The sequence below is a fragment of the Leucopleurus acutus genome (genome assembly GCF_964270905.1).
Source record: "Leucopleurus acutus genome assembly, chromosome: 1".
Classification (NCBI taxonomy): domain Eukaryota; kingdom Metazoa; phylum Chordata; class Mammalia; order Artiodactyla; family Delphinidae; genus Leucopleurus; species Leucopleurus acutus.
This window is the reverse complement of record NC_139142.1, coordinates 142,277,664-142,304,982: the sequence shown is the minus strand read 5'-3', so window position 1 is coordinate 142,304,982 and position 27,319 is coordinate 142,277,664. Positions and strand designations below refer to the sequence as shown.

At 47.7% G+C, this 27,319-nt stretch overlaps 1 protein-coding gene across 1 annotated transcript; it reads left to right on the top strand.

Moving 5' to 3' along the window:
- Positions 1 to 12,391: 12,391 nt before the first annotated feature.
- CYP11A1 (cytochrome P450 family 11 subfamily A member 1) lies at positions 12,392 to 25,493 on the top strand (the record flags this gene model as incomplete). The annotated part of the gene is made up of 9 exons (XM_082846517.1): positions 12,392 to 12,660; positions 16,180 to 16,335; positions 18,022 to 18,221; positions 19,226 to 19,429; positions 20,340 to 20,497; positions 23,753 to 23,919; positions 24,202 to 24,280; positions 24,791 to 24,988; positions 25,362 to 25,493. The coding sequence occupies 9 exons, from the start codon at positions 12,392 to 12,394 to the stop codon at positions 25,491 to 25,493; spliced, it is 1,563 nt and encodes a 520-aa protein (XP_082702643.1).
- Positions 25,494 to 27,319: the final 1,826 nt, after the last annotated feature.

Below are 27,319 nucleotides of genomic sequence, written 5' to 3'. Positions count from 1 at the left end.
CTAAGCCATCACCTGGCCCAGTGTCTGGAATAGAGATGTCGAATGCTGCAGGTATGGGAATAAATAAAAGCACCAGTCCCCCCACCCCTTGGTTGTGACCTGACATGATCTGTTCCTACCTTATCACCCAAGTTGAATTCTGAACCTCAGAGTTTTGAACTTAAAAGAATAAGGCACAGATAACCTCGTTCACGGAATGTGATGCAACTGTTCCAAGAGATAACTCACTAGTATTTAATAATAAGTGAGAAATGCTTATGATAATTTTGGTAACGATGCGGCAGCACAGAAAGTTGTATGAATGTGATGATCGTAGCTGTGTGCACAGAACACCTGGAGGGTTTCTGGGTCAAAGCGTTGAGGTTTGCTCCTTGGATTCATTGAACCAGGAAGGCTCTGGGCCTGGGGACACCAGCCACAGTGAGGTAAGTGAGGGGTCTCATACTGAAAATTACAAGATTCTTCCTTGGGGAAAAGAATCAGCCTAAGTGAAAAGTCATACAGCCGCTGACATTGGGGATCTGTCAGAGTCCTCTCTGATGATCTTGCCCCAAAGTCACAGCTGGGCAAGCCCTGCTCACCTGCTCCAAACTGGTCAGCCTTTTGGGTCCTGACTGTTAAATTTGGAGTCCACGCAGGACAACTAGGGATCTGCCAAAAATTAGTAGGCATTTGAGGAAACTTCTAACATGAAAGTTAGGGACCAAAACAAATAGAAAAAGGAACTCAGAGTAAACAGAGATGATACAGAGAACAAAAGAAAACTGAAAACAAAAAAACTTAAAAAAAAAAACCCTATGATTAATATCTTCAGAGGTTTGAGAAACTGTCATGTCCATATTGTGTCCAAATGCAGATACAGTAAACGGCCCTAGGAAACTAGACAATGGATAGTGGAAATAAAAATTGCAACAGAGGGGCTGGTAGCTGAAGTAGGGTGTCTCTCATTAGGTGGAATAAAGAGACCAAGAAATGTCGTACAGGAGAGAAAAGAAAAAAAAAAAAATAAATAAATCCAGGAGGTTCACATATAACTACTGGGAGTTCTAGAAATAGAGAAAAGAGAAAAAAAGGGAGAAATTATGAAATAAATTATACAAGAAAATGTCCAGGAATTTGATGATATGAGTTTCCAGATTAAAAGGGCTTACTGGGACTTCCCTGGTTGTCCAGTGGTTAAGAATCCACCTTCCAATGCAGGCGAAGCAGGTTTGATCCCTAGTCAGGGAACCAAGATCCCACATGCCACGGGGTAACTAAGCCTGTGTGCTGCAATTACTGAACCCGTGTGCCACAACTAGAGAGCCTGCCTGCCACAATGAAGAGCCTGTGTGCTGCAACTAAGACCTGATGCAGCCAAGTAAATAAATAAACAAAATAAAATAAAATAGGGCTTCCCTGGTGGCGCAGTGATAGAGAGTCCGCCTGCCGGTGCAGGGGACACGGGCTCGTGCCCCGGTCTGGGAAGATCCCGCATGCCACGGAGCGGCTGGGCCCGTGAGCCATGGCCGCTGAGCCTGTGCGTCTGGAGCCTGTGCTCTGCAATGGGAGAGGCCACAGCAGTGAGAGGCCCACGTACAACAACAACAACAACAAAAATTATAATAAAATAAAATAAAATAATAAAATGGCTCACCCAGTAACCAGCCCAAGAACTAATGTGACAAGATGCATTGTGAAATTTGAAGCAGCCAAAATAAAGAGAAGGTCCTATGAGCAACTGGAGGGGGGGAAAAAGACAAATGTGAAAGCTCAGGAATCAGAATGGATTTGGATTTTTCAGCAGCTATTCCAGAATTCTATATCCAGCTAAACTTTCAATCAGGGTGAGGGTAGAATAAAGACATTGTCAGATAAGCAGGATCTCAACATTTTACATTTCATGTACTCTTTCTAAGTAAGGTATCGAAAACGGGAGAGATACAGGATCCAGGAAACAAGGACTAAGGGAAATACATCAAAATGTATGCCCACCATCAAGTTCTACCTACAGTTTACCCTAAAAGGAATGCAAGAATGAAGGAATGAAGCACTCTGTGCTCTGGGAAAACAGGTAGAACAGGCCCTCAGAAGTTAGATATTTTCAGGAGAAAATTGTCTGAACCCAGATTCTTGCATCTTCTCATGCTTAGAAAAGCATTAAAATAATTTACTGTGATATCGGTTCCTCATGACTAACAGTAACCTTCTACCGAGATGTGTGTTTGACTGCATGTACCCCTTCTCCAAAATCACGTATATACTGACCTTCCCTCTTACCTCTTTGGATCAGTTCCTCAGAGCTATCTGAGCGGCTGTCTCCTGGGCTATATTCCTCAGTAAGTCCCCCAATAAAACTGAAACTCACAGTTCTCACATTGTGCATTTTTTTTCAGTCCACATATGGTTTATGTTTATCTCGGGGTGATGGAATGACAGGTGTCACAGTGGCAGTCCCCATACCAAACCTATTTGTTTCCATCAAACACCACTTTGTTATGAGACTTCCTCTCTTTGGTTCCCAGAATGTCCCCATAATGAGTCTATAGGGCATAAATTAAAAGTAGGATGGTACGTGATGATCCATCTTAGCTGTATTAATTGAGTTGCAAACGATGTTTGTCATGTAGAAATGTGGTGGACTTTTAGCAATATAATAGTTGTTTACTATTGATTCATTGAGCATTCTTAGTTGTCAAGAACAGAATTCACTCTAGCTAATATTTCTCAGGGAAGGAATTTATCAAGGGATACTATATAGTTCACAAAATCTCCAGGAAGGAAGATAATCAGGCTTGGATGCCATGGTGTCAGGAACATCAGTTGAATCACATCCAGGGATGCCTTGGTGGCCACCCACTGACCCCACAGGGCTCACATGCTGCAGCTGGCCCAGGCTGGAGGTCTCTGCCACCATGGGTGCCAGATACCTTCCACATGGTGCTGCCTCTCCATGTAACTACCTTCTCAACTAAAATTTCACAAGGGAACATTTGATTGGTGGAGCCCAAGTCATCGGCTTGCCTGTGTACCAGGTATAAGGGATGCTGGGAAAGTGAGCTTCTGGCTTCTGCCTCCAGCGGTGGTGTGGAGTTGTCAGATGGAGAATCTCCAGAAAGAGCAATGTATGAGCATTTGTCCCTGGGCAGCCCAGCACTGGATGTCCAGAAGTTTTTGATAAAAGCCAGTTTTTTTTTTTTTTTTTTTTTGTGGTACGCGGGCCTCTCACTGTTGTGGCCTCTCCCGTTGCGGAGCACAGGCTCTGGACGCGCAGGCTCAGCGGCCATGGCTCACGGGCCCAGCCGCTCCGTGGCATGTGGGATCTTCCCAGACCGGGGCACGAACCCGTGTCCCCTGCATCGGCAGGCGGACTCTCAACCACTGCGCCACGAGGGAAGCCCTAAAAGCCAGTTTTTGATTCATTGGCCCCATAAACAGCGAGTCTGATGTCTGCCTTCTGGGCCAGCAGGACAGAGGTTCAGATGTGGCAATGCTGTCATCCTTGCGGGAACCCACTGAGCGAATTGCTGCCCCCTCCCTGCCAGAGGGCAGTGCTGTGCAGAGCTTCTCAGGGCGGGGGCTTCCAGTACCCTCCCCGGTCCTCTGGGCTCTGCCCCCAGTGACTATTCGCTCACCCACAGCCAGGGACTTCCTTCCTTCCACTGTACCTAAGGATCGAAGATTTGCACTAAAGCTTGATTTGGGTTTAACTCCTAATTAGAGAGGCAGTGTCCTCTTTGTAAAGGCCCATCATGTTTTTTTGTTTTGTTTTTCAATTTATCTATTTTATTTATTTATTTTTGGCTGTGTTGGGTCTTCACTGCTGCTGGCGGGCTTTCTCTAGTTGAGGCGAGCAGGGGCTACTCTTCGTTGCGGTGCACGGGCTTCTCATTGTGGTGGCTTCTCTTGCTGTGGAGCACAGGCTCCAGGCACACGGGCTTCAGTAGTTGTGGTGCACAGGCTTGGTTTCTCCAGGGCATGTGGGATCTTCCCAGACCAGGGCTCGAACCTGTGTCCCATGCATTGGCAGGCGGATTCTTAACCACTGCACAACCAGGGAAGCCCTAGGCCCATTGTTTTTTTATAGGAAAAAGAATCTATTAGAAAAAGATGAATGTTTTTCTTTACATTTTAATTGTATATATTCCATAGGATGCAAATGTCACAAGTTTATGGCTCAGGTGAATTTTTACATATGTAAACACACAGATCAAGTCAGAGAAATTTCCAGCAGCCCAGAAAGTTCTCCCATCCCCTCTCCTAGTTACTACCCCATGAGAGAACCACTTCTAACACCATATATTCATTTTGCCAGTTCTTGAACTTTGTCAAAATGGAATCCAACAGTATGTACTCTTTTGTGTCTGGCTTCTTTCACTCAACATGAAAGACTCAGGAGGTTTTAATTTTTCATGTTTGTCCTTTTCCTTAGTGTTCTACAGTGAGCAAATATGACTGTAATCCAGTTTTATTTTTAGATAGTAATATCTTTAAAAATAATAATAGCAATACCTGTTAATTACAACATTTTCAGAAAATATAGGGTTTTTTTTTATGAGCAGAAAGAGTAGAACTTTAAAAATCATGAAACTATACAAAAACAGTTTATAATCATATACATATAAATAATGGAGCTGCAACTAAGATGTATGTTGCCCCAAAGCTGCAAGGTGGCTCCGGCCTCTTCTTGGGCCCCTCATTATTATCTCTAACCCCAGGCTGTCTGCACATGCTCATGGATGTCTGCCAGCAGCTAGTGTTACCAAACCAGATTTGGGTCTGTTTGTCTGATGTGCAGCAAAGCCAATCTGCTGACACCAGGTTGTGGCGAAGGAGAGTACAGTGTTTATTGCAGGGCGCCAAGCAAGGGAGTAGGAGACAAGCCTCAGATCCACTCCCACTCAGTCTTTGAGTTAAAGGTTTTTTAAAGGGGAAGAACAAAGAAGTTGGGGTTAATTACGGTCTTGTGACATTTCTGTGACATTTCTTAATCATAGGAGTCAGGATGTCTCTGGTTTACAATCTCTGGCCAACTGGTTCATGGCTTGAGGGTCTGTTAGCTCATCTTGTCCTGGAGAAACAACCTGAGTTTGTACATTGTTGATGATGGCTACAGCAGCAATTTTAGTACGTTAACGATGTTATTGACAACAACAATTTTAGTCATCTGACTCTGGTAGCACAGTTAGAACAGGATTGAAGTCAGAGGGGATGAGAAAGGGAATAAAGTTTTGGACAGAGAGATTAATCATAAACTCGGTAAGGGAACTCAGTTTTAGGGGGACTCAGTTTCAATGCGTCCCAGAGCAGGGGTTAGCAGGAGGCCCCAGCACAGGACTGGCACAAATCTATACCATTTCAAGGGCCCACTGGGGCTGGCACTGAGGACAGAGACAGAGGGGTCTCCTTGTGCTTTGGGGAGCCTCTCTGACTGCAGGAAATCCAGACCAAGCCTTGGTACTATCAACTGAAAAAAATGCACAACGTCAGAGCAGTGGTTTTCAGTTTTATTAGGGGACTTACTGAGGTCTGTCAGGAGGAAAACATTTTCCTCTACCTTTCTAGTTTCTTCTGGCTGGTCTAGCAATGAAATTGACACGAGACAGATTAACAGGAGAAAATAAAACAAAATTTAGTAACATGAACACAAGAGAAAGACTCAGAAGACCTGAGTAACTCGCCAAAATGGCTGTAACCTTCACCATAAACACCATCTTCAGCTGGAGACAAAAGAGGACACTGGAGGTAGGGGTTTGGGACTTTGAAGGGACGTGGAGATGGGAAAGCAAATGTTTGGTAAATAAATGTTTGCTGGCCATGCAGAGACTATGGGATGCAGAGTGGTCTCTGGTCTCTAAGAATTTCCCTCACCACACTTAGCCCATATTCTTTGCCGATGTCTCTGGTGATTCCTGAAACAGGCCTTCTATCTAACTTCTTTAGGCAGTTGGGGAGAAGGTCAAAAGTTTCTTCCTGAGTCTTTTGATTGTTCTCATCTTGAAATAATCTGCATTCCAAAGAGACATTTTGGGTTGGCAAGTTTTGCTTCCCTACAGTCCTGCCTTTGAAACTTTTTAAGAATTTTCACCGTCCAGAAGCTGAGTTGGTCAATTGTTCCACTTCCTTAAACCACTCTCTTAGCCCTGACAGCAGGTCAGTAAAATTCATTTTAGGAAATGGTGATACAGGGGGATTCTCAAAGTTAGGCCTATGAGGTGCAAGCAATCGGGTATTTAATAAGAGGCATTAAGGATTGGAGCAAATTACAAACCCAGTGTCTGAGTCCTGAGAGCTGTCAGTCAAGAAGACTTCCAGACGTCAGAGTCGAAGCACCTTTTGAAGTTTGAAATGTCTCTGATGATGTTGTCAGGTATTTAGGTAAGCTTCCTGAGTGGCCCAGACAACAGAAGTTAAAATTGCCTAAACATGAGCTCTTGTGATTTCTCTGAAATTTCTATCAAGTCATCTAGATTTAGTTTGCAGGGCTTCAGAAAAGTGCAGTTTTAGTTCTCAATGATTCCAAGTCAAAGTAGGAGAAAAATTGGAAAAGTTTGGAGCTTTGTAGTCAAATCTTTGAGGAAACTATAAGAATTCAGGATACAGTCCAGTTTATAGAAAAACAAAACCTCAAAGATGATACACAGAACTAGAATCTAATACCCACAACCGTTGTGTTACAGTTTCTGCTGAAACACTGTTTTTTCCTCTCTTAAATCACCCATCATCCCAAGATATTTTTCTTGCTGACAAATTTTGTAACAGAGATAACATAAACTTATTTGACTTTTGGTAAACTTGGGTAGAATAAAAGTTTTGAGTTTTAAGTTTAATGCTGATAACATTAAGACATGCCTATTTAAATTAAACCACTAATTAAAAATTTGCTTTTATTTACTAAAGAGTAGTCTTACATCACATGAACTTGAAAAACATTTGGGTTCGTTTCTATTACACTTTTGAAATTTAGAAATATTTCATTTATAAGTGCTTACTTTTAAGCCAATTAAATAAAACTCTTTCACAAATTAATATTGGCAATACTATCAAGAGGTAGAAAAATACCACACCAATAATATACACATTGAAACCTATAGACAGACACAACCAGAGACCTCATAGCTTTCATTTGAAAATTTTAGTCATGAATCAGGCATGAACTAGAATCAGGCTGTGAACAAGATTTTGGGTAAGGGAACCTTTCCAGCAGTTTGTAGTTTTTAAAAGGTCACTTTTCCTCTTTTTTCCTTTGGTTTCAAGTTCTACCTGATCAAATTAACTAGGCTCAGTCTCAGGCTATTGCGTGCTGTATTTATATTTCTGATTTTGTAAGTTTTGCAAGACAAAGTTGCTTTCAATTTCCTGAAGAACTGGGCTGCTGTCTAAATGATATCAAAAGATTGATTTGCCCAACTACATCTTCATTAATTTGCTTCTTTGTATCAGAGAGATTTCCAACTAAACTAGAAATCAAAGGATTTTTATGTTCTACAACGTCAGGGTTCAGTGTATCATGCCTTCAAAAGTTTGCATGAGGCATTCAACAAAGACCCTCTTTCCAAGCGCACAAGTCAACCCCAGACCAGTTCACCCTAGAGGCAAAAATCTTTCACTATTGCTCATGTATCACCTGAGTATTAGTCCCCAGGTTTTACCTCACACCGTGTGGGTTCAGGCAACCCTGCCAGTTTCTATAGCATGTTCAGTTAACATTGCCTGAAGGTTGGATTTCTATGCCCTGTCTTAAAATACCAGGTGGGGGAAGCGTTCCCCAGTGAGACACAATGTCTATCCTCACAGTACCATCAGGCAAAAGAGATGCAACCATATTACGAAAAGCCCATTCAGATACACCAATTTCCTTATAAACTTTCATCCTAATTCTGTTAACTCTTATACCTTTAACCATAGCCTCCATTAGGACACCATCAGCAAGTCTTTATCTTACCCCTGCTACCAAATCGAATTTGGGTCCACTTGCCCGACTCCACGGCAAAGCCAATTTACTGACATTGGGTTGTGGTGAAAGAAAGTACAGCGTTTATTGCAGGACACTAAGCAATGAGAATGGACAGCTTATGCTCAAAACACCTGAACCCCCCTGTGGCTTTCAGGGAAGGGTTTTTTTTTTTTTTTGGGCTGCATCGGGTCTTAGTTGCGGCACATGGGATCTTCACTGCAGCGCACAGACTCTCTAATAGTGGCGCGTGAGCTCCAGAGCACGTGGGCTCTGTAGTCATGGTGCAGGGGCTCCGGAGTGGAGGCTCTGTTCTGTAGTTTGCGGAGTGTGGGCTCAGTAGTTGTGGCACTCAGGCTTAGTTGCCCCGCGGTATGTGGGATCTTAGTTCCCCGACCAGGGGTCGAACCCACGTCCCCTGCATTGGAAGGCGGATTCTTAACCACCGGACCACCAGGGAAGGGTTTTTAAAGGCAACTTTAGGGGTGATGGTTGCAGCTTGTGGACTTTCTTCTGATTGGCTGGTGGTGAGGTAGCAGGATGATATTTCAGGAATCTTTATCACCAATCTTCTGGTTCCAACCAGTCTGGGCTCCACCATCCTTTACCAGGTGTGGGGTGGTCTTAATTTCTGCAGAACAACTCTAAGATATGTACCAGATTGTTATCTATAGCCCTTGAGGAGGAACTGGGACTCTGTTTTATCACTGAACTGTTGTTTAAGCTACCATTACTTTTCTTGATTGACGACTGCTTTTCCTTTGTTTCTGCATTCCCTCACTTCTCTTATTAACTTCTTCTGCCTGCTCTTGGAAACTTGGGGAAGGTCTAGGAGACTAAAGTTTTTTTCTACAAAAAAGGAGTGGGGGACACAGTGGGGTCTTGTCATGGGGAAGGCCCTACAGGGTCCTGCTCAGTTTTAATCTCCCTTTTTCTTTGATACACCTCAATCCTAAGGGAAACAGGAATGGGACAAGAAAGGGAATAAAGTTTTGGATAGAGAGGTTAATCATAAACTTGGCAGGGGAACTCGGTTTTCGGGGGACTCGGTTTCACAAGGAGTCCCAGGAGCTTTTTCCTTGTATCCCCTGGCTGTTTTATCCACTCCTGTCTAAAAGGCTTTGGGTCCCCACTGAGGTGGGGAGCAAAGGGTCCCAGGGCCTTCTGTGGCTCTTTAACTCGATTAATTGGTCTAACTGTTGCCCTAAGCGATTGCTGGTCAGGTTTTTCAGTGTATTTTTTTTTCTTCCAGCCTCTAAAATTTTTCTAAAGTAGGGGTAAATAGAGTAGACATGTTTGGGACCCTTTAATGTTTGAGGAGATCAATAGGGGGTCCCTTTGGCCCATCCAATGTTAGGTAATGCTGTATTAAAATCTTTGTTTTAATCCCATCAATGTCTGTTTTATTTATCCCGTTTCTTAATAACCATCTAAAGATTTCCATTCTGCTGGAAGAGTCCAGTGACTCTTCCCTTCCTGATTTCTCTTTATTCCACTACTTTCTTTTTTTAAAATAAATTTATTTATTTATTTGTTTTTATTTTTGGCTGTGTTCCGTCTTCGTTTCTGTGTGCGGGCTTTCTCTAGTTGCAGCGAGCAGGGGCTACTCTACATTGCGGTGCATGGGCTTCTCATTGTTGTAGCTTCTCATGTTGCAGAGCATGGGCTCTAGGCACACGGGCTTCAGTAGTTGTGGCACGTGGGCTCAGTAGTTGTGGCTCACGTGTTCTAGAGCGCAGGCTCAGTAGTTGTGGCCCATGGACTTAGTTGCTCCGCAGCATATATGTGGGATCTTCCCGGACCAGGGATCGAACCCGTGTCCCCTGCGTTGGCAGGTGGATTCTTAATCACTGTGCCACCAGGGAATCTCTCCACTATTTTCAATATTTGTTTTATTTACCTTATTTTTAAATAACCCTTTAAAAATTTCCACCTTGTTCCCTATGAGGGGAAGCTGGGATACCAAACTCTTTAAGGCTTCCCAAATTGTTTTGTTTTGGTTTTTTTTCTCATTAGGGAGTTCTTAAAATTAGTTGTTATATTTCTTGTATCCACCCTTTAGTTTATTCTTTTCATAGGTACCAATAAAATAGCTATTTATGATGAGAGCTCTCTAAAATATTTTATCAATTTAGACGTTTTTCCAATTTAAAGGATCCATCGTCTGGCCGTTGCCAAGTAGGGTCCTAATAGTGACTCAAACCAAAAAGGTGTAAGAGGCATCCCTACAAGATAGTGTAAAGGATGTAGCCCTCACAAGATCCAGAAAGTTTAGTCTCAAAAATAGTCTAAGAGGGCTTCCCTGGTGGTGCAGTGGTTGAGAGTATGCCTGCCGATGCAGGGGACACGGGTTCGTGCCCCAGTCCCGGAAGATCCCACATGCCGCGGAGCGGCTGGGCCCGTGAGCCATGGCCGCTGAGCCTGCGCGTCCGGAGCCTGTGCTCCGCAACGGGAGAGGCCACAACAGTGAGGGGCCCGCGTACCGCAAAAAAAAAAAAAAAAAAAAATAGTCTAAGAAATTAAAGACCTTTGTCACATCACTAATAAAGCAATGAGGGTTGAGATGACAAAGGCCCCCATATGATAAACTCCCCTGAGAGCTGGCATGGCTGGACAAAGAGACTGCTAGGAATCCCAGTCTATTCAACAGGCTGCCAAATGCACACTGACGTGTGCACCTTCCAGGTGGCAGAGACCAGAGAGACTATTCTCACTGGTTTACAAGCCAAGCTCTCAAGACATAGAACAAGATGAAGGGAAAACCTAATCATTTGAATGGTTTTCCTCCTTATGAGAAAGGACACCAGAAACAGAGACAAAGGAAAACAGTGACCATTTCTGGGAGCAGAAGAATCAACAAAGCAAGGGTACCCTGCCAAATTTCAAACCAAGAGTTACCCAACCCAAGGAGCTGCCCACAGATATTTTCTCCAGCTAATCTATTTTAGAAAAGAGAAAAACGCACCAGTCTCATTTCCAACAGACCCTGAAGGCAGAGATCTGGGAGACTGACATAGTAAGAATTCTTACATTCTGGGGCCTTTTGTCAGTTATCCCAGGGTCTCTGAACTGTAGCAGCTTTGGAGTGAGTAGTGTCCAGCCAGTAAAGTTGCATCCCACCCTCGTTGCCACCTGTTGGGGAGGAAGACGTTTTCCTCTACCCTTCTAGGTTCTTCTGGCTGGTCTAAGAATGAAATTGACATGAGACTGATGTCTCATCAGAAGAAAATAAAACAAAATTTAGTAACACATCTAGGGACTTCCCTGGTGGTCCAGTGGTTAGGACTTTGCCTTCCAGTGCAGGGGGTGCAGGTTCGATCCCTGGTTGGGGAGCTAAGATCCCACATGCCTCGTGGCCAAAAAACCAAAACATAAAACGGAAGCAATATTGTAACAAATTCAATAAAGACTTTAAAATTGGTCCATATCCGAAATAAATAAATAAATCTTTAAAAAAAGAAAACACACATACGTGGGAGAGACTCAGAAAAACTAACTCGCCAAAATAGCTGAAAATGTCACCTAAAGACCATCTTCAGCTGAAGACAAAAGAGGATGCCAGAGGTAGGGGTTTAGGACTTTGAAGGGACGTGGAGATGGGAAAGCAAATGTTTGGTAAATAAATGTTTGCTGGCCATGCAGAGATTATGGGATGCAGAGTGGTCTCTGGTCTCTAAGAATTTCCCTCACCACACTTAGTCCACATTCTTTGCCGATGTCTTTGGTGATTCCTGAAACAGGCCTTCTATCTAACTTCTTCTTCAGGCAGTTAAAGGGAAGGTCAGTCTCTTCCCAAGTCTTTTGGGCCTTGATTGTTCTCATCTTGAAATAATCTGCATTCCAAAGAGACATTTTGAGGTGGCAAGTGTTGCTACCCTACAGGACTATCGCCTAGGAGACAGCCTTTCAGATAGCTCTGAGGGTCTGCTCCAGAAAAGTAAGGGAGAAGCCACGATTTATATGAACTTTTTGCTGGAAAAAAACCATGTAGCCTAACATGAAAAGATTACTGCTAATCACAATCAACAGACATCTCAAGTTAATGCTTTTAGTGCCTTTCTATGTAGGGGAAGGTGCAAGAGTCCAGGGGCATGGAAAGTTTTCCTTAGATATACATCTTAACTCTCTAGGGGCCAGTATAATCCAAATGCTTCCTGTTTTTCTTCATCCTGAAGTCTCCCTCAGGGTGCACGGAGGGGTTCCCCTCAGGTGGGTGACCGCAGTGGCTAATGGCTTGATCTTTGTAGAACTGGAATGGTGGACAACATTCTTTCTTTACAGTTCTCGAGTCTGGGAGGGGCTATGTGGGCTGGAGCCAGCGGGAGGAGGAGGGAGGCTGACCGCTTTGTCAGCTTCTCGCTTAACCTTGAGCTGGTGGTTATAAGCTGGGCCCCAGGGGCCCAGGGCCAGAGTCACCTCGTCAGGCCCTGCTGCAGTAGGAGCAGTTGTAGGGGCAGCATGCTGGCCAGGGGGCTTCCCCTCCACTCAGTCCTGGTCAGAGGCTGCCAGCCCCTCCTGAGCACCCCGCGGGAGGGCCTGGGGCATCCCAGGGTGGGCACTGGAGAGGGAGCCGGCATCTCCACTAAAACCCCTCGCCCCTTCAACGAGATCCCCACCCCTGGTGACAATGGCTGGCTTAACCTATACCGTTTCTGGAGGGAGAAGGGCTCACAGAAAATCCACTATCACCACGTCCAGAACTTCCAGAAGTATGGCCCCATTTACAGGTAAGCCTGGCAGAGGTTGGGGGCTGGTGGGATAGGGCAGCCCTGCTGGGCTCCCCTCTCCTCGCATGGTCTGCCCTCCCCTTCCAGGCTCTTGTTCACCTCTGGCTTTATTTCTTCCTGCCTGGAGGTGGCAGGAGAAGGGATAAGGCTTCCCAGACAGTGGGTTCACTTCCCAGCCCTGAGGCCTCAACAGTCCCCAGGTCCTATACCCTTTGAAACTTTAGGGAGGTGGGAATGCTAAGAGAACAAGCCCTGACAAATGCCTCCCTACATCCATTATCCGCAGCACACCTTGCAAGGTAAGTTTATCATCCCTATTATCAGAAGACAATGAAGTTCAGAGAGGTTAGGATTCTTGCCCTGGTCCCTCAGCTAGAACCCTGTCCTGCTGGGGCTCTGGCCTCGGCCCTTGGCCCTGTGCAGCTCTGGAGCAGCTGATTTTGTCCCTTCCACTAGGCCTGGCTGGAGCCCCTCTTCCCCAAGCATCTGCCTAGCTTCCTGCCAGGAGGAAGGGCCTTCGGTCTTTTGACCACTGTGTACCCCACCTTCTTGCCCTGGGATGGAGGTGGGGTCTGGGGGCTGCCCTTGGTGGGAGGCCTCACTTGTTCTGGTCTAGCAGTTTCTAAGGTGGGTGGGCTTCAAGACACCCACCTGTTGAGTTGGGTTGAGGCAGCCTGTTGAGTTCTTTTCTGAGAGCATAGGGGAGGGGGAGGGGAGAGCAGGGAGGGGACACCAGGAGGGACAACACTTTACTTTTACTTTAAGTGAAAGTGTTGAGATGAGGAAAGGGCATGTAGGACATGTTAGCTGGTTGGATAGGTGGGCTGGGGGAGGAGGCTAGTTTGTGTAGGGGACCAGCTGCTCCCTAGTCAGGGTCACTTCCTCCCTCTCCCACAATGCCTTTAGAAGTCTTAAGTGACTTTTTTATAGCTGGCTGGAGGCAGGGCGCTGCCTGCCCCCCCACCCTGCCAGACTGAATGTCAGGCTTGGGAGAAGTCTGCTCCTGAGTCTCTCTTCCTTGTCTGTCTGTCTATCTCTTTCTCTCTTCCAGGCCTCTATCCCCAACCTCACTTCATGGAGCTCTCTCGTTATCCCCTTCTTCCACCCCGCCTCATCCTTCCTGCCCCTAGTCCCCGTAGGAGCTCTTTATTTTATAAAACCCCTTTCTACTTACTGAGTCACTTTCATCTGAGCCTTTGCACATGTCCTTAAAGTTGGTGCTATTATTCCCACTTTACAGATGGGGAAACTGAGGCCCGGAGAGGAGAAGGGTCTTACCAATGTCACACGGCTCATCAGGGCGAACCCAAGGCTGGAACCATGATTGTCTAACTTACAGTTCAGTGTGTCACTATTCTAGCTATAGCTTTGAAATAACAAACTTCTAAATGAACGTGAGGAATTTAAAATACAAGTTTTGTGGATTTTTCCTTAATACAAGGCTGTCCCTGTTCTTTATCAAACAATTTAGAAAAATTGAAATCAGATACAATCTCAGTTTTGATAATATTTATATTCCATTCAGAATGTGAATATATTTATACGCTGTTTGGCGTTGTCCTATAGCAATGTATGGAGGACTTCTTTTCTCTTTTCTCACTTTAAGATAATTTGAAAAGGCAGCATAGTAGCCCATAGCATGGATAAGGTATATTTTTTTAGCCAGTTCTTTAAAGTGGACATTTAGTCCACTCTAGGTTTTTTTTTTTTTTTGCTATTACACATCCTTTTCCATTTTTTTGCTATGAACATTCTCATCCATCAGGCATCATTGTCTGATGTCAGATAGCTGCCTTGGGCTAGATTCCCAGAGGTGGAATTGATAATAACAATAGCAGTTCAAGGACTTTGCTTAGCTTTTTTTTTTAATGGAGTCAGTGGTTTGAGGCCGTGTGGCAGCTGGGAAAAACACTGAGAGGATTTTCTAGGAGGCCGTGGATTGACATATGTACACTAATATGTATAAAATAGATAACTAATAAGAACCTGCTGTATAAAAAATAAAATTAAAATTCAAAAAAAAAAAAAAGGAGGCCATGGCTCGCCAAGGAGACTTGCGGAAGGTAGGCCCAGGCTCTATGGGTCAGTGGTTAAAGCAGTGCTCTTTCCATCTCCCCATCCTTCCCTTCCCCCTTCCCCCTCCCTCTCCTTTCTCCAGGAAGAGGGAGGAAGAGAGGGGAGGGAGGGGGGAGAGAGAGAGAATGAGAATTTGGCTTATACCTGTATGTTCCATGATATTTTACCTTAACGTGTGTCTTTTTTCTTTTTCTTTAGAAATAAGTATCTTTTATTTTGCTATTTTACTCTAAGAACATAATTTATAAATATATTTAATTCCTTTTTTTCTTAACATTTTTATTGGAGTATAATTGCTTTACAATGCTGTGTTAGTTTCTGCTTTATAACAAAGTGAATCAGTTATACATGTACATATCTTCCCATATTTCTTCCCTCTTGCGTCTCCCTCCCTCCCACCCTCCCTATCCCACCCCCCTAGGTGGTCACAAAGCACCGAGCTGATCTCCCTGTGCTATGCAGCTGCTTCCCACTAGCTATTTTATGTTTGGTAGTGTATACATGTCCATATATATACTACCACTCTCTAACTTTGTCCCAGCTTACCCTTCCCCCTCCCCATGTCCTCAAGTGCGGTCTCTAGCAGGTCTGCGTCTTTATTCCCTTCTTGCCCCTAGGTTCTTCATGACCTTTTTTTTTTTTTTTAAAGGGTATCTTGAATTAACTTTCTTATGCAAAAGGCAGATGCAAGTGAGAAGTAGAATTTTCTGTTGTTTCACAATAGCTGTGCTTTAATACTCTCTGCAAAGTGCTCTGAGGTATATTTATACCCTGGGTCTGACGTTTTACTGTAGTTTTATTTTAATAGCGACAAGGTACTTTGTTGGACATCTGATTCCAGGGGGCAGGGCAGCCACTCCCAGAACTTCAATCCTAGAGCCTAGAAGGGGTTGCCTGGCCCGGTGCCTGGCTTGCCTGACAAGCTGAATGGAATCACTTCAGTACAGGGTCACCCCAAGCTGCCACGAAGGTGCCATGTTTCTGAGCTCTGCCTGGGTGAGAGGGTGGAGGGTGCTGAGAGTGTGGACACAAAGGAAGAATGAACATGGAGAACTTGATGGTCCATAGAAGGCCCTGGGTAAGTCTTGGGGATGTGCTGAGGTAGGCAGGCGCCACTGTGATGATAAGAGAAGCACAAAGCTGTCACTTATAGAACGTCTCACGGGAATCGCACCCCTAGGCTTCATATCATCTTATCCTTCAGCAGCTGTAAGACAGGTACTGCATTTATCTCCACTGAGGAAACTGAGACTCAGAGAGGGTAAGGGACTTAGGTCACACAGCGAGGAGGCTGTGGAACGGAATCCACTCCCAGGCCTGTCTGCTCTGCGCTGTCAGCCACAAGGTGGTTACAGACGAGCCGAGAACTGTGTCCTGATTGCCCAGGGTGTGCGTGGGTCTCCTCAAACCTTACATCACAGCACCCCTTCTCTGCCCCTCCAGAGAGAAGCTCGGCAATTTGGAGTCAGTTTATATCATCGACCCTGAAGATGTGGCCCTTCTCTTTAAGTTCGAGGGACCCAACCCAGAACGATACAACATCCCACCCTGGGTTGCCTATCACCAGTATTACGAGAAACCCATCGGGGTCCTGTTGAAGTGAGTCTTGGGCCATCTCCCAGGGGCTGGAGGGAGATGATGGGCAGCTGTGGCGAGGGCAGAGGCTGGGGGTGAGGGGCTGGGGCCATGCGTGCCCTGCCTTTTCTTTCTAGCTGGGGTCTCTAGACAAATCCCTGTCATCTTCCTGCCTCCATAAAACAGATGATGGGGATGGTGAACTGCCCTGCCAACCCTCCGCGACATGGTCAGGCAGAAGATCTTACTGAGTAATTAAAGACCTTGAAAAGTCCTCATTTACTGGTTCATTCATTAAGTCCCATTTTATTGAGTGCCTACTATGTACCAGTCCTTGTGCTGGGTTCTGAGTCACAAGTAGGGCAGGGCCCTGCCACCGTGAGTCCCTTATAGCCTAAAGGAACAGTGAGAAACATGAACAAATCAGTGTATTTAAATGTAATAGGTACCGTTTTCCGCCAAATTGCTCATCAAAAATTTAAAATGTGACCATAGCAAGTGTTGGTGAGGATATAGAGCAACTAGAATGCTCATAGTTTGCTAGTGGGGCTGAAAACTGATGGCATCACTTTGGAAAATGGTTGGACATTACTTCCTGCTGTTGCATATTCACATGCTTACAATGCAGCCGTTCTGCTCTCAAGCATATACTCCAGAGAATATCCTGCCCCCCCGAGGCGGACATGTACTACAATGTTTGCAACAGGGTTGTTCATAATAGTGAGAACCTGGAAACCACTTAAATGCCCAACAGGAGCATGAATGAATGACAGTGGCATACCCCAGTCAAAAAGAACAGACTCAGTGACTCACCACAGTACAGATGATACCTAGAAATATAAAATTGAGGGAATAAACCAAATCATGACAGCTTTTAGAAGAAGTTGAAAACAAGTATAGATATTTAAAAAGTATGTCGGTCAGATAAAACTATATACAAAAGCAAACAAGGGATTCAGGTTGATGGTCCCCTTAGCCGGGGAGGCAGGATGTGGGAGGACCAGGTGGGCATCTGTAAGTTATGGTCACGTTCCTAGTTTTTCTGCTGGGTGGTGAGTTCATAATAACATTCTTGTAAACAAACAAAGCCCCAAAATGACAAAGAGGGCTTTGCATGGATTTATTTTCAAGAATGGGCCATAAGCTGAGAATAAGAATGGGCATTAACCCTATTCTGGGCACCTGAGATTCCCCACCAATGTGATTAATGGGACGTGTTGGGGGTGCAGAGGTTGGTCAATTGTGTCTGTGCAGGGGTCAGAAAAGGTGATGTAGAGGGGCCCTTGAATGGTAGGAGGTGAGATTGGCCAGGAGCAAGGGGAAGTGGTGAGGAGGGCAGGCCTGTAGCAGAGGCAAAGACTAGAGGGTTGGAAAGTTGCTTAAAGGCTCTAAGAATATGATTTCTCTGGCTTGAAGCAGCAGCAGCAGAGAGAGTAGAGCAGGGTTGGGGTTTTGTTCTCCTTCAGCCTCTTTTTTTCTTGTCACACACCTCCCCACCTCTTTTTTCTTGTCACACACCTCCCCACTTCTCTCCCCGCTGCCCCGCCCAGGCCAGGCAGAAGCTGGGAGGAGGTGAGGGCAGAGGACGCGGATGGAGTGCTGGACTCTGAGCTGTGGCTCAGCCTCCTGGGAGAGCCAAGTCAGCCCCCTCTGTGTTTGCCAGGCCTGGGGTTTGTGACCGTGAGGGCCCGAGGGCCCATGTTTTCTCAGGAAGGCAGGAGCTTGGAAGAAAGACCGGTTGGTCCTGAACACGGAGGTGATGGCTCCAGAGGCCATAAAGAACTTCATTCCCTTGCTGAACCCAGTGTCTCAGGACTTCGTCGGCGTCCTGCACAGGCGCATCAAGCAGCAGGGCTCTGGAAAGTTCTCAGGGGACATCAGGGAAGACCTGTTTCGCTTCGCCTTTGAGTGTAAGGGGCTTGAACCTACCTGGCCACAGTCTTGGGGGTGGGAGAACCCAGCGTCCCACCTAGAGACCCAACACAGACCCTCAAGAAGTGTCGGGATTGGCTTGAGATGAGCCGCTGAACACATTCTCTGCCATCAGCCACCCAGGGGGAGCTGCACGCTCTCATCTGATTCAAGCTATGGGGGCAAGAGTCTCTAAAATGTAGGTCCCTATTGCCACTTTCCTCCAAAAGCCAGGCTTGGCTTGGTCCTTCATTCCGCAAATCTCCTGGGACAGAGACCTTCCCTTTGAGGTCTGGGAGGGAAGGGGAGGGTTGGGCGGTTAATCCGAGCAGGGTATTGGAGGATGTGTAAGAATTATCCAGATGGAATAAGGAGGTTGGACAGCGTAGGCAGAGGAAACATGCACATGCAAAGGCCCTGTGGCTTGATGGGGGCTCATGTGGTCTCTTCAGGAGATTTGGAGTACCCAGAGTTTGGCATGAAATCAGCGTTCAGATTGCTGACCCAGGAGGTAGGAAAACCTTGGAGTTGTTGTGTCTTCTTATGTCCAGCCAGAGTGGGCCCTGGATGGCCAATTACCAGGGACTGATGTCCCCCAGGCACCCATCTGACATGTTTCAGGAAGTATTTAGCCACTTTGGTCAATTATAGATGAGAAACCTCTCTTTCCAGGAGGAAAGCCGAGAGGCTGCTGAGGGTGCTGGGGGAAGAGGGGCTGAGCAGTTTCATCCCAGCCTGGGCTGGAGGCTGTGCTTCCCCCTCAAGTGATCCCTTTTTAGGGTCTGCCACATGACCCTCTGAAGGACCTGACTGGCCGCCAGAAAGGCAGTTTTCCTTAGCCCTGCAATTTTAGCCCTTTGGGACTCGGGCCTCAGTTTCTTTACTGAAGGAAGCTGAGGTTGGGTGCAGGGGCTCTTATGTGTTGGGAGGGATGGTTTCCTGGGAGCAGAGGCTCTCAGATGGTCGGGTTGGAAGAGATTCCTCAACCTTGTTTCCCCTGCAGCCATCACCAATGTCATGTTTGGGGAGCGCCTGGGGATGCTGGACGAAGTAGTGGACCCTGAGGCCCAGAAGTTCATCGATGCCGTCTACCAGATGTTCCACACTAGTGTCCCCATGCTCAACCTCCCTCCAGACCTGTTCCGTCTGTTCAGGACCAAGACCTGGAGAGACCATGTAGCCGCATGGGACATAATTTTCAATAAAGGTGAGGGTTGTACCCTGAGCAGCCATATGTGGGGGCCAGGAGAGCCCTGTCTATCTCAGGAGATGGGAAATCCGGGCCTCGGTTGGCAGGGATGAGATTTGGGGGAGTGGGGAGAAAGAGACAGAGGGAGAGAGAAAGTCAGCTGGAAGCTCCAGACCTCAGCCTGCCTCTTTGTCCCAAGTTATGTCAATGAGCACTGGCTTGCCATGTAGAAAACCCACCCTCTGGTGGGCAGGGATGGGCATCAGGAAGGCCCAGGAACCCCTGAATAAGGTAGGCCGATTAGATTTTTCTGGAGAAAGAGGATTTAAGAGGTCCATCATATTCTTCCAAGGAGCCCGTGATTCCCAACATGGGTTAAGCACCAGTATTTCAGACACAGCTGTGCTTGGTGACAGAGTAGGACTTTGGTGAGAGAGATTGGTAAAGGGTGGAGAAGGCTGATTGGGATGTGGTGAAGATGCCAGGCCTGGAGTCAAATCCTGCCCCTGCCCCTGACACCCTTGTGACCTTGGGCAAGTCATTATCTTAGATGGACCTCTGTTTCCTTATCTGTAAAATGGGGATGATAGCACTTACCCCAAAGAGCTATGGTCAATAAATCAAAAAAACAGATATGGAGGATTTAGCAGAGACTGCTGCTCAGAAAGACGGCAGCTGAGAAAGTGCAGGGCTCTAGAATCCCCAAGCCCCCGTACCACCTCCCACCAGAGATCGTGCTCCTTCCCTCCCCTCTGCAGAGAGCCTCACTCCATTTTTTTTTTTTGGCCGCATGGTATGGCATGCGAGATCTTAGTTCCCCAACCAGGGATCTCACCTGTGTCCCCTGCAGTGGAGGCACAGATTCTTAACCAATGGACCACCAGGGAAGTCCTGGCCTCACTCTATTTTCTTTCTTCCTGCCCCACAGCTGAAAAATACACCGAGAACTTCTACTGGGACCTGAGACGGAAAAGAGAGTTCACCAATTACCCAGGTATCCTCTACCGGCTCCTGGGAAATGACAAGCTGCTCTCTGAGGACGTCAAGGCCAACATTACAGAGATGCTTGCAGGGGGCGTGGACACGGTGAGGACACAGTGAGGTGGCTGTAGGGGCACATCCTGTCCCTTCCTGTGCCCCTATGCCCCCTCCCACTAGCCTGCCTCATTGTCTGAAACCCTGTCCATGTGGGGTCCATCTCCCTCTCCTGACTCTACTTCCTAGATGCTAATCTCCTAGGAGGGCGGGTCAAGCTGGTCATGCATGGAGCATGCCTTGAGGCTGATCCACCATTTTGTCTTTGCCTCTGAGGAGGGAGTGACTAGGCACAGGTGGGTGACACAGCTCACTCTGAGTCAGGAAGGAAGGCAGGACCTCAGAAAAGCTGTCCTGATGTCTGAAGGCATCATCTGTGGTGTCTCCCAGAGGCTGAACAATACCTCAGAAACTTCTGTTCTTTATTTTTTTTTAAAGGTCCTGGATGGCCAAGTCCTTTTTTAAAAATAAATAATTAATTAATTTGTTTATTTATTTTTGGCTGTGTCAGGTCTTCATTGCTGCGCACAGGCTCTCTCTAGTTGCGGCGAGCGGGGGCTACTCTTTGTTGCAGTGAGTAAGCCTCTCATTGTGGTGGCTTCTCTTGTTGTGGAGCACAGGCTCTGGCAAACACGGGCTCAGTAGTTGTGGCTCACAGGCTCTAGAGCGCCGGCTCAGTAGTTGTGGCTCGTAGGCTTAGTTGCTCCGCTGCATGTGGGATCTTCCCGGACCAGAGCTCGAACCCGTGTCCCCTGCATTGGTAGGCGGATTCTTAACCACTGTGCCACCAGGGAAGCCCCAGAAACTTCTGTTCTTGAAAGTCAAAACTTCTCTGTCTTATGTGCCATCCCTTTTTCCAATACCTTAAACTTTCTCAAGCTAATGTGATGGTGAGGGTTAATTCTTTAGTGTTTCGTGGTTATTAGTTATGATTTGGGCACTGAGACTATAAAGGTGACTATAGTAGACTTCAAATCTCCCAGATGGCTCAGAGAGGAAGAGTATATTAGCTTGCTAGGACTGCCATGACAAAGTACCACAGACTGGGTGGTTTAAACCACAGAAATATATTGTCTCGCAGTTCTGGATCAAGATGTCAGCAGGGTTGTTTTCCTCTGAGGCCCCTCTGCTTGGCTTATTGATGGCCGTCTTCTTCCTACATCTTCACATGGTCTTCCTTCTCTTCTTATACAGACACCAGTCCTATTCAGTTAGGGCCCACCCACATGACCTCATTTTACCTTAATTACCTTTTTTTTTTTTTTTTTTTAAAGGCCCTATCTCCAAATACAGTCACATTGTGAGGTGCTGGGGGTTAGGACTTCAACATATGAATTTGGGAGAGACACAATTCAGCCCATGACAAGGAGGTAGCATGGACACAGATGACTACCTCACCGTATTATAGGGCTGGGTGATGAGGCACGTGCCAGGTACTGACAACGCTGAGAAGAAGGGAGAGACTAACATGGACTTGTAGGACAGGGAGAGTGCTCCACAGAGTAAAATCAATTTGTCTTTCCTCTTATTGCCAGGAGGACAGAGGAGGAATAGCATTTCAGGACTGGGGAGAAGCATGTGTCATGCTTAGGTGAATAACTTGATTTCCTACGTATCATATTTACATTGTACTCTAATGGAGGCCTTTCCGTCCCTCGGCTACAGATGGAGGCTTTGAGCATATTTTTTTTTTTTTGAGCATATTTTAAATATAGTTCATTGTCAGTCATGTAGAAGAGATCTCCGAAAAAAGCTCACCTGCACCAAAGCAGCTATTATTCTTAGGTAACATTTATTAAGCGATTACTATGTGGCAGGCAGGGTCCTAAGCTTTTCACATGTGTTAACTCATTTAGGATTCACCAACAACCCTTTTTCAGATAAGGAAACTGGGGCACAGAGAGGTTAAGGAACTTTGTCAAGGTCACACAGCTAGTAACTTAGTTGACTACCTTATTAAACAAGTATCTCCTGAGTACCCATTCTGTGTCAAGCCTTGGAAGTACCGAGACAAATACATGCATTTGATCTGAGCCTTGAGGAAGGAGTACACACTTGCTTCCTAGGTTGGGGAAGGGAATTGTAGGAAAAGGGAGCAGCATGAGGAAGATTTCTGGGCTTCAGGAGCTGTGTGTAGCTCAGTGTGGCTAGAGCATGAGGAGCATGTTGGAGAGAGGTGGCGGTGGGCTGGGAGCAACAGGCAAGTGTTGGAGGGGGTCCATGGGTCCGGTCAGAGCCTCTGGACTTGATCTGGGGACTCCAGGGAGCCAGGCAAGGATTTCAAGCCAGGAAGTGACTGGATGACATTTTTTCACAATTGTTTCTGCTGGGAAGAAGAAGGAGCATGTCCAAACCTCTTGGACCAAAATATGGTCCTTGGTAAGATAATATGCCAACAACTCGTATCCTAGCCCTAGGGCAGAGGGCTGTTCCAGCCCAGGGTCCCACCGCTGAGGAATCTGAACTGTGGGGCTTGACGAGGGTCACTCATACCTTCAGTGAAAGTTAACAGTCACGACCTTGGGCCAACACTGAGATTAATCTCAGTATATACCATGTGCTAATTGCAATACTGATAGAAAACAGGTCTGGTTGTTCCGGTTTCAGCTTTTTTTTTTTTTTTTTTTTTTTTTTGCGGTAGGCGGACCCCTCACTGTTGTGGCCTCTCCCGTTGCGGAGCACAGGCTCCGGACATGCAGGCTCAGCGGTCATGGCTCACGGGCCCAGCCGCTCCGTGGCATGCGGGATCTTCCCAGACCGGGGCACGAACCCGTATCCCCTGCATCGGCAGGCGGACTCTCAACCACTGTGCCACCAGAGAAGCCCTGGTTTCAGCATTTTTGAGCCTCACTTTATGCTGTGCTGCTGTAGGCAGATGTTAAGTTTAGGGGGAAGTTCTACTGGGGAGAGGGCTGGTCATTTAACAGGCATTTCAAGATGAATGGCAATCATTCAGGAGTACAACCGTTACAGAAGTAGGATTTGACCTCTTTGGGCCTCTGGAGTCCTTTGGAAGAAGGCATTAGCTATGTGGATGACCCTCTACTGGCTGGGGAGATGGGTGGGCTCTGGTGACATGAGGGGGAGGGCAGGGACAAGTGCTGCCCCAAACATTCCTGCCTGGGCCACAAGAAAGGCTTCTTGGACGTTTGCCGTCTGAATTGTTTTGCTTTTTGTGGATGGTGGTTTCTGGATACTGGGAGAAGGGTGGGGAGAGGTGTTTGGCAATGAAAATTTAGCCTGGGTCTAGGTGCCCCAGGAGTGACCTGTCCTCTTGGTTTTCTGTACCCTCTCACTCCCTGTCAGACATCCATGACATTGCAGTGGCACTTGTATGAGATGGCACGCAGCCTGAATGTGCAGGACATGCTGCGGGAGGAGGTCCTGAATGCCCGGCGCCAGGCCCAGGGAGACATAAGCAAGATGCTGCAATTGGTCCCGCTCCTCAAAGCTAGTATCAAGGAGACACTGAGGCAAGCCCACCCCCACCTATGCTTGTCCCCCCCCCCCCGCCCCCGCCCCACAAATCCCTGGGCAGGGGCAGGGTGGTGCCTGTGCACAGGGTTACAAGAACGTGCTGGTGGAGGAGACTGGTAGCAGGAAGTGGGAAGTCTGGGGAAGATAGCTGGGAATAGGGAGAAGGCTCCTGCCTCCAGGTCCTCCAGGGTGCTGCAGCTGGGGCTGAGATGCCATGCCAGGTGCAGGGCTTCGTCCAGGCCTTAGGGCATCAGCTTCTGAACGCTTTTCACTGGCAGACTCCACCCCATCTCCGTGACCCTACAGAGATACCTCGCAAATGACTTGGTTCTTCGAGATTACATGATTCCTGCCAAGGTAGGTGCAGCAGGAGGGCTGCAGGCTCTGTCAGTCAGACAGACAAGGCCAGGGGCAGATTGCAGTTGCATACAGATGGGGGCGATGGGGGCTTCTGTCCTGCCTTTCTTCCTGGAGCTGGCTGGTGGGGTCCTTGGTGGCAGTGGTCCAAGTCCGAATGAAGGGCAGAGGTGGTGGACACAGTGGGTGATGGTCTTTGGAATGTTGCTGGAGTGTAGGGTTAGGAGGGAGATCCCACTGGCTGCCTGGGTCTCTGGGGACCCTCTGGTGCTGAGGAAAGGGGCAGGACAATCCCTTGCGCCGTGCCTGGCCTAGTGTCTTCAGTCACGCCCATTTAATGGGCGAGGCTCAGGGAAGCGGGGTAGGCCTCGTTCAAGGTCACATAGTGGGCAGTGTCCTGTGCTGCACAGCTGGGTAGCCAGGCTAGGGACCGGGAGTGGAGATGCTGGGTAGTGCTCCTGGCTGTGAGGAGGTGAGGCCTACTCAGACCTCTGCTCACTGTGTCCCTAGACATTGGTACAAGTGGCCATCTATGCCATGGGCCGAGACCCTGCCTTCTTCTCGAATCCGGACAAGTTTGACCCAACCAGGTGGCTGGGTAAAGACAGGGATCTCATTCACTTCCGGAACCTGGGCTTTGGCTGGGGTGTACGGCAGTGCGTGGGTCGGCGGATTGCTGAGCTCGAGATGACCCTCTTCCTCATCCATGTGAGTCAAGCCTGGGGACATCTGTCTCCCGTTACTTTGTCTCCCCTCCTCCACAGTTCCCTGCTGTCTCCTCTCTGGGCAAATCCACTTACCACCCACTGGTGCTCCCTGGTCATATGTTCCCCACAGTGGTGATGGGATGGGGGTGGGGTGGGAAAGGTCTTGTAGAAACCAAAGTGAAAGCCTGAACCAAGGGGACAAAGCACTAGTGGCGTGTTCAGGCTCTGCGCAGGATTCAGTAGGAGCTGGCAGTAGACCCCTTGGAGCCTCTCAGATCACACTCAACAGGCACTGCTCACAGGTGAATAAGCCTGGCCTGGGGGAGACAGACCCTCCCTGCCTCTCTCCTAAGCCCACAACCCCTCTTTCTCAGATTCTGGAGAGCTTCAAGGTTGAATTGCAGCATCTCAGTGATGTGGACACCATATTCAACCTCATCCTGATGCCCGACAAACCCATCTTCCTTGTCTTCCAGCCCTTCAACCAGGACCCACCACAGGCGTGATTGGAGAGGGTGGGCACAGCCTGCCAATCAGGCTAGCAGGGGTGTGGGAGGACGGCCCAAGGGGGTGGGGCCCATGGAAGTGTCCGCATCTCCAGTGCTTGGTCCCCACCCCTGCTCCTTTCTGGCCAGCTCTGACCAGATGGAGTTGGCGCTCAGCTGAGGCACCCCTCTCTCACCCCATCTCTTCCCCCTCTTCTCCCATCCCATGAAGACAATAAACGGCTGAACTCTGTAAAGTGTTTTCATTTCCATCTGACCCCTAAGGTATCCATCACTCCTGTAGAGATGCTCCCCGACCCAGATCAGCAAATAGATCTAAGCGTGAATGGGGAACCCAAGGCAGCTGCACTTGACACCGTTTCTGCTGGGACCCACCCACCTACAGCAGCTCAGGAGCCAGCAGGATCAACCTCCCTTGCTGTCCCAGTTGGGTGTGAGGCAGAGTTGGTGGAGGGCTATTGCCACTGCACCAGGAGCTACTGGAGCAGCAGGCAGAGGGACATAGAACTTGGCAGAGTTCTGCTGAGAGTACAGGGCAGCCTGAGAGGTGTGGGCCAATCTTGGCTACCAGGGCAGGCCCACCTATCAGGAGGCTCGTATAGGGCTCTGATTGGCTGAGCCCTGGGTGGGAATTCCCTGCGGGGTCATGAGGACTTCCTGCCAAGGTCCAGCCAGAGTCTTGGGCATGTCCAGGGATGATGTGGTGAAGAGACTGTGGGTGAGGGGTTGGCGTGAGGTGACCGACCCTGGGGACGAGAGGACAGCATGCTTCCTCTACCCCACCTGACCCTTCTCTGGGCTTCCCCAGGCCTTAACTTCCTGCTCCAGTGGGACATGCCCACTTGTCCAAGCTCTGGGCATTAGGCAGGGAGACTGGGGCAGAGTCTTTGGTACATTATTTGGACTGCCTGACAATGGTCTCAATTTTGGCCACCTTAACCCCCTCTGAGCTTCATGACTCCTGGCTTGACCAGGTACCTGATCCTTCCTGGCCCTTGGCTACCCAACTCTAAGTTCTTCAGGTAGACGGGGGGCTAGTGCCGCTAGGGACAGCAGCCTAGCTGGCTTGGCCTCTTCTCCCAGGATCTGCAGGTTCTGAATCCATTCTTGGAGCCTTTCTGCTTCTCCTCATCACAATCCTCTTCCTTCTTGTCTTTCTCTCTCCTTCCTGCTTCCTTTCCTTTCTCCAGGCTTGAATCATCTTTGCTTGGAAATGTTAGTGTTGGAAAGGGCCTTACTGTCAAGGATGTTAAGCTCTTTGGGGATAGATGGGGCAACTGAAGCCCAGAGAGCTTGCTTGAGTCACCCAAGGTCACACAGCATGCTTGTAGCTAGAAGCCAGGCTTCCTAACTCTCAGTCGAGGGCTCTTTCTTCTGGCCCTATCTGTTTTTCTGTCCCTGGACACATTTAGACACAATATTGCCAGCTCAGGTAAATGGGGTATTTCATACTAACATGTAACTGATTGCTACAGGCAGGCTTCAAGTCTTTCCCTTCCCAAGAAACAGATAAACCAAACTTGAAAAAAAGGATTTCAGATATGATAGATGTTTGGGTGCAGGTAGGAAGTTCCAGCCTCTCACACCAGCTTGCCTCTGGTGGTCTCAGTTCTTCCAGAGACCTTGACAGGCCTTGTCTCCCTGGATCCTGCTTTGGAAGGCCTCTTCTCCCCCACCCCCACCCGCCCCCTGTCTGGGGTCCACTATGGCCTCTGGCTCTCCAAAGATGGTAGCTCCTGGGACAGGCAGGAGGCTACAGGGCTACAGCAGAGGACCCAGGCCCAGAGTGGGGTCTGGAAGGAGGAAGCTAAGGCACCCCAGGCTGC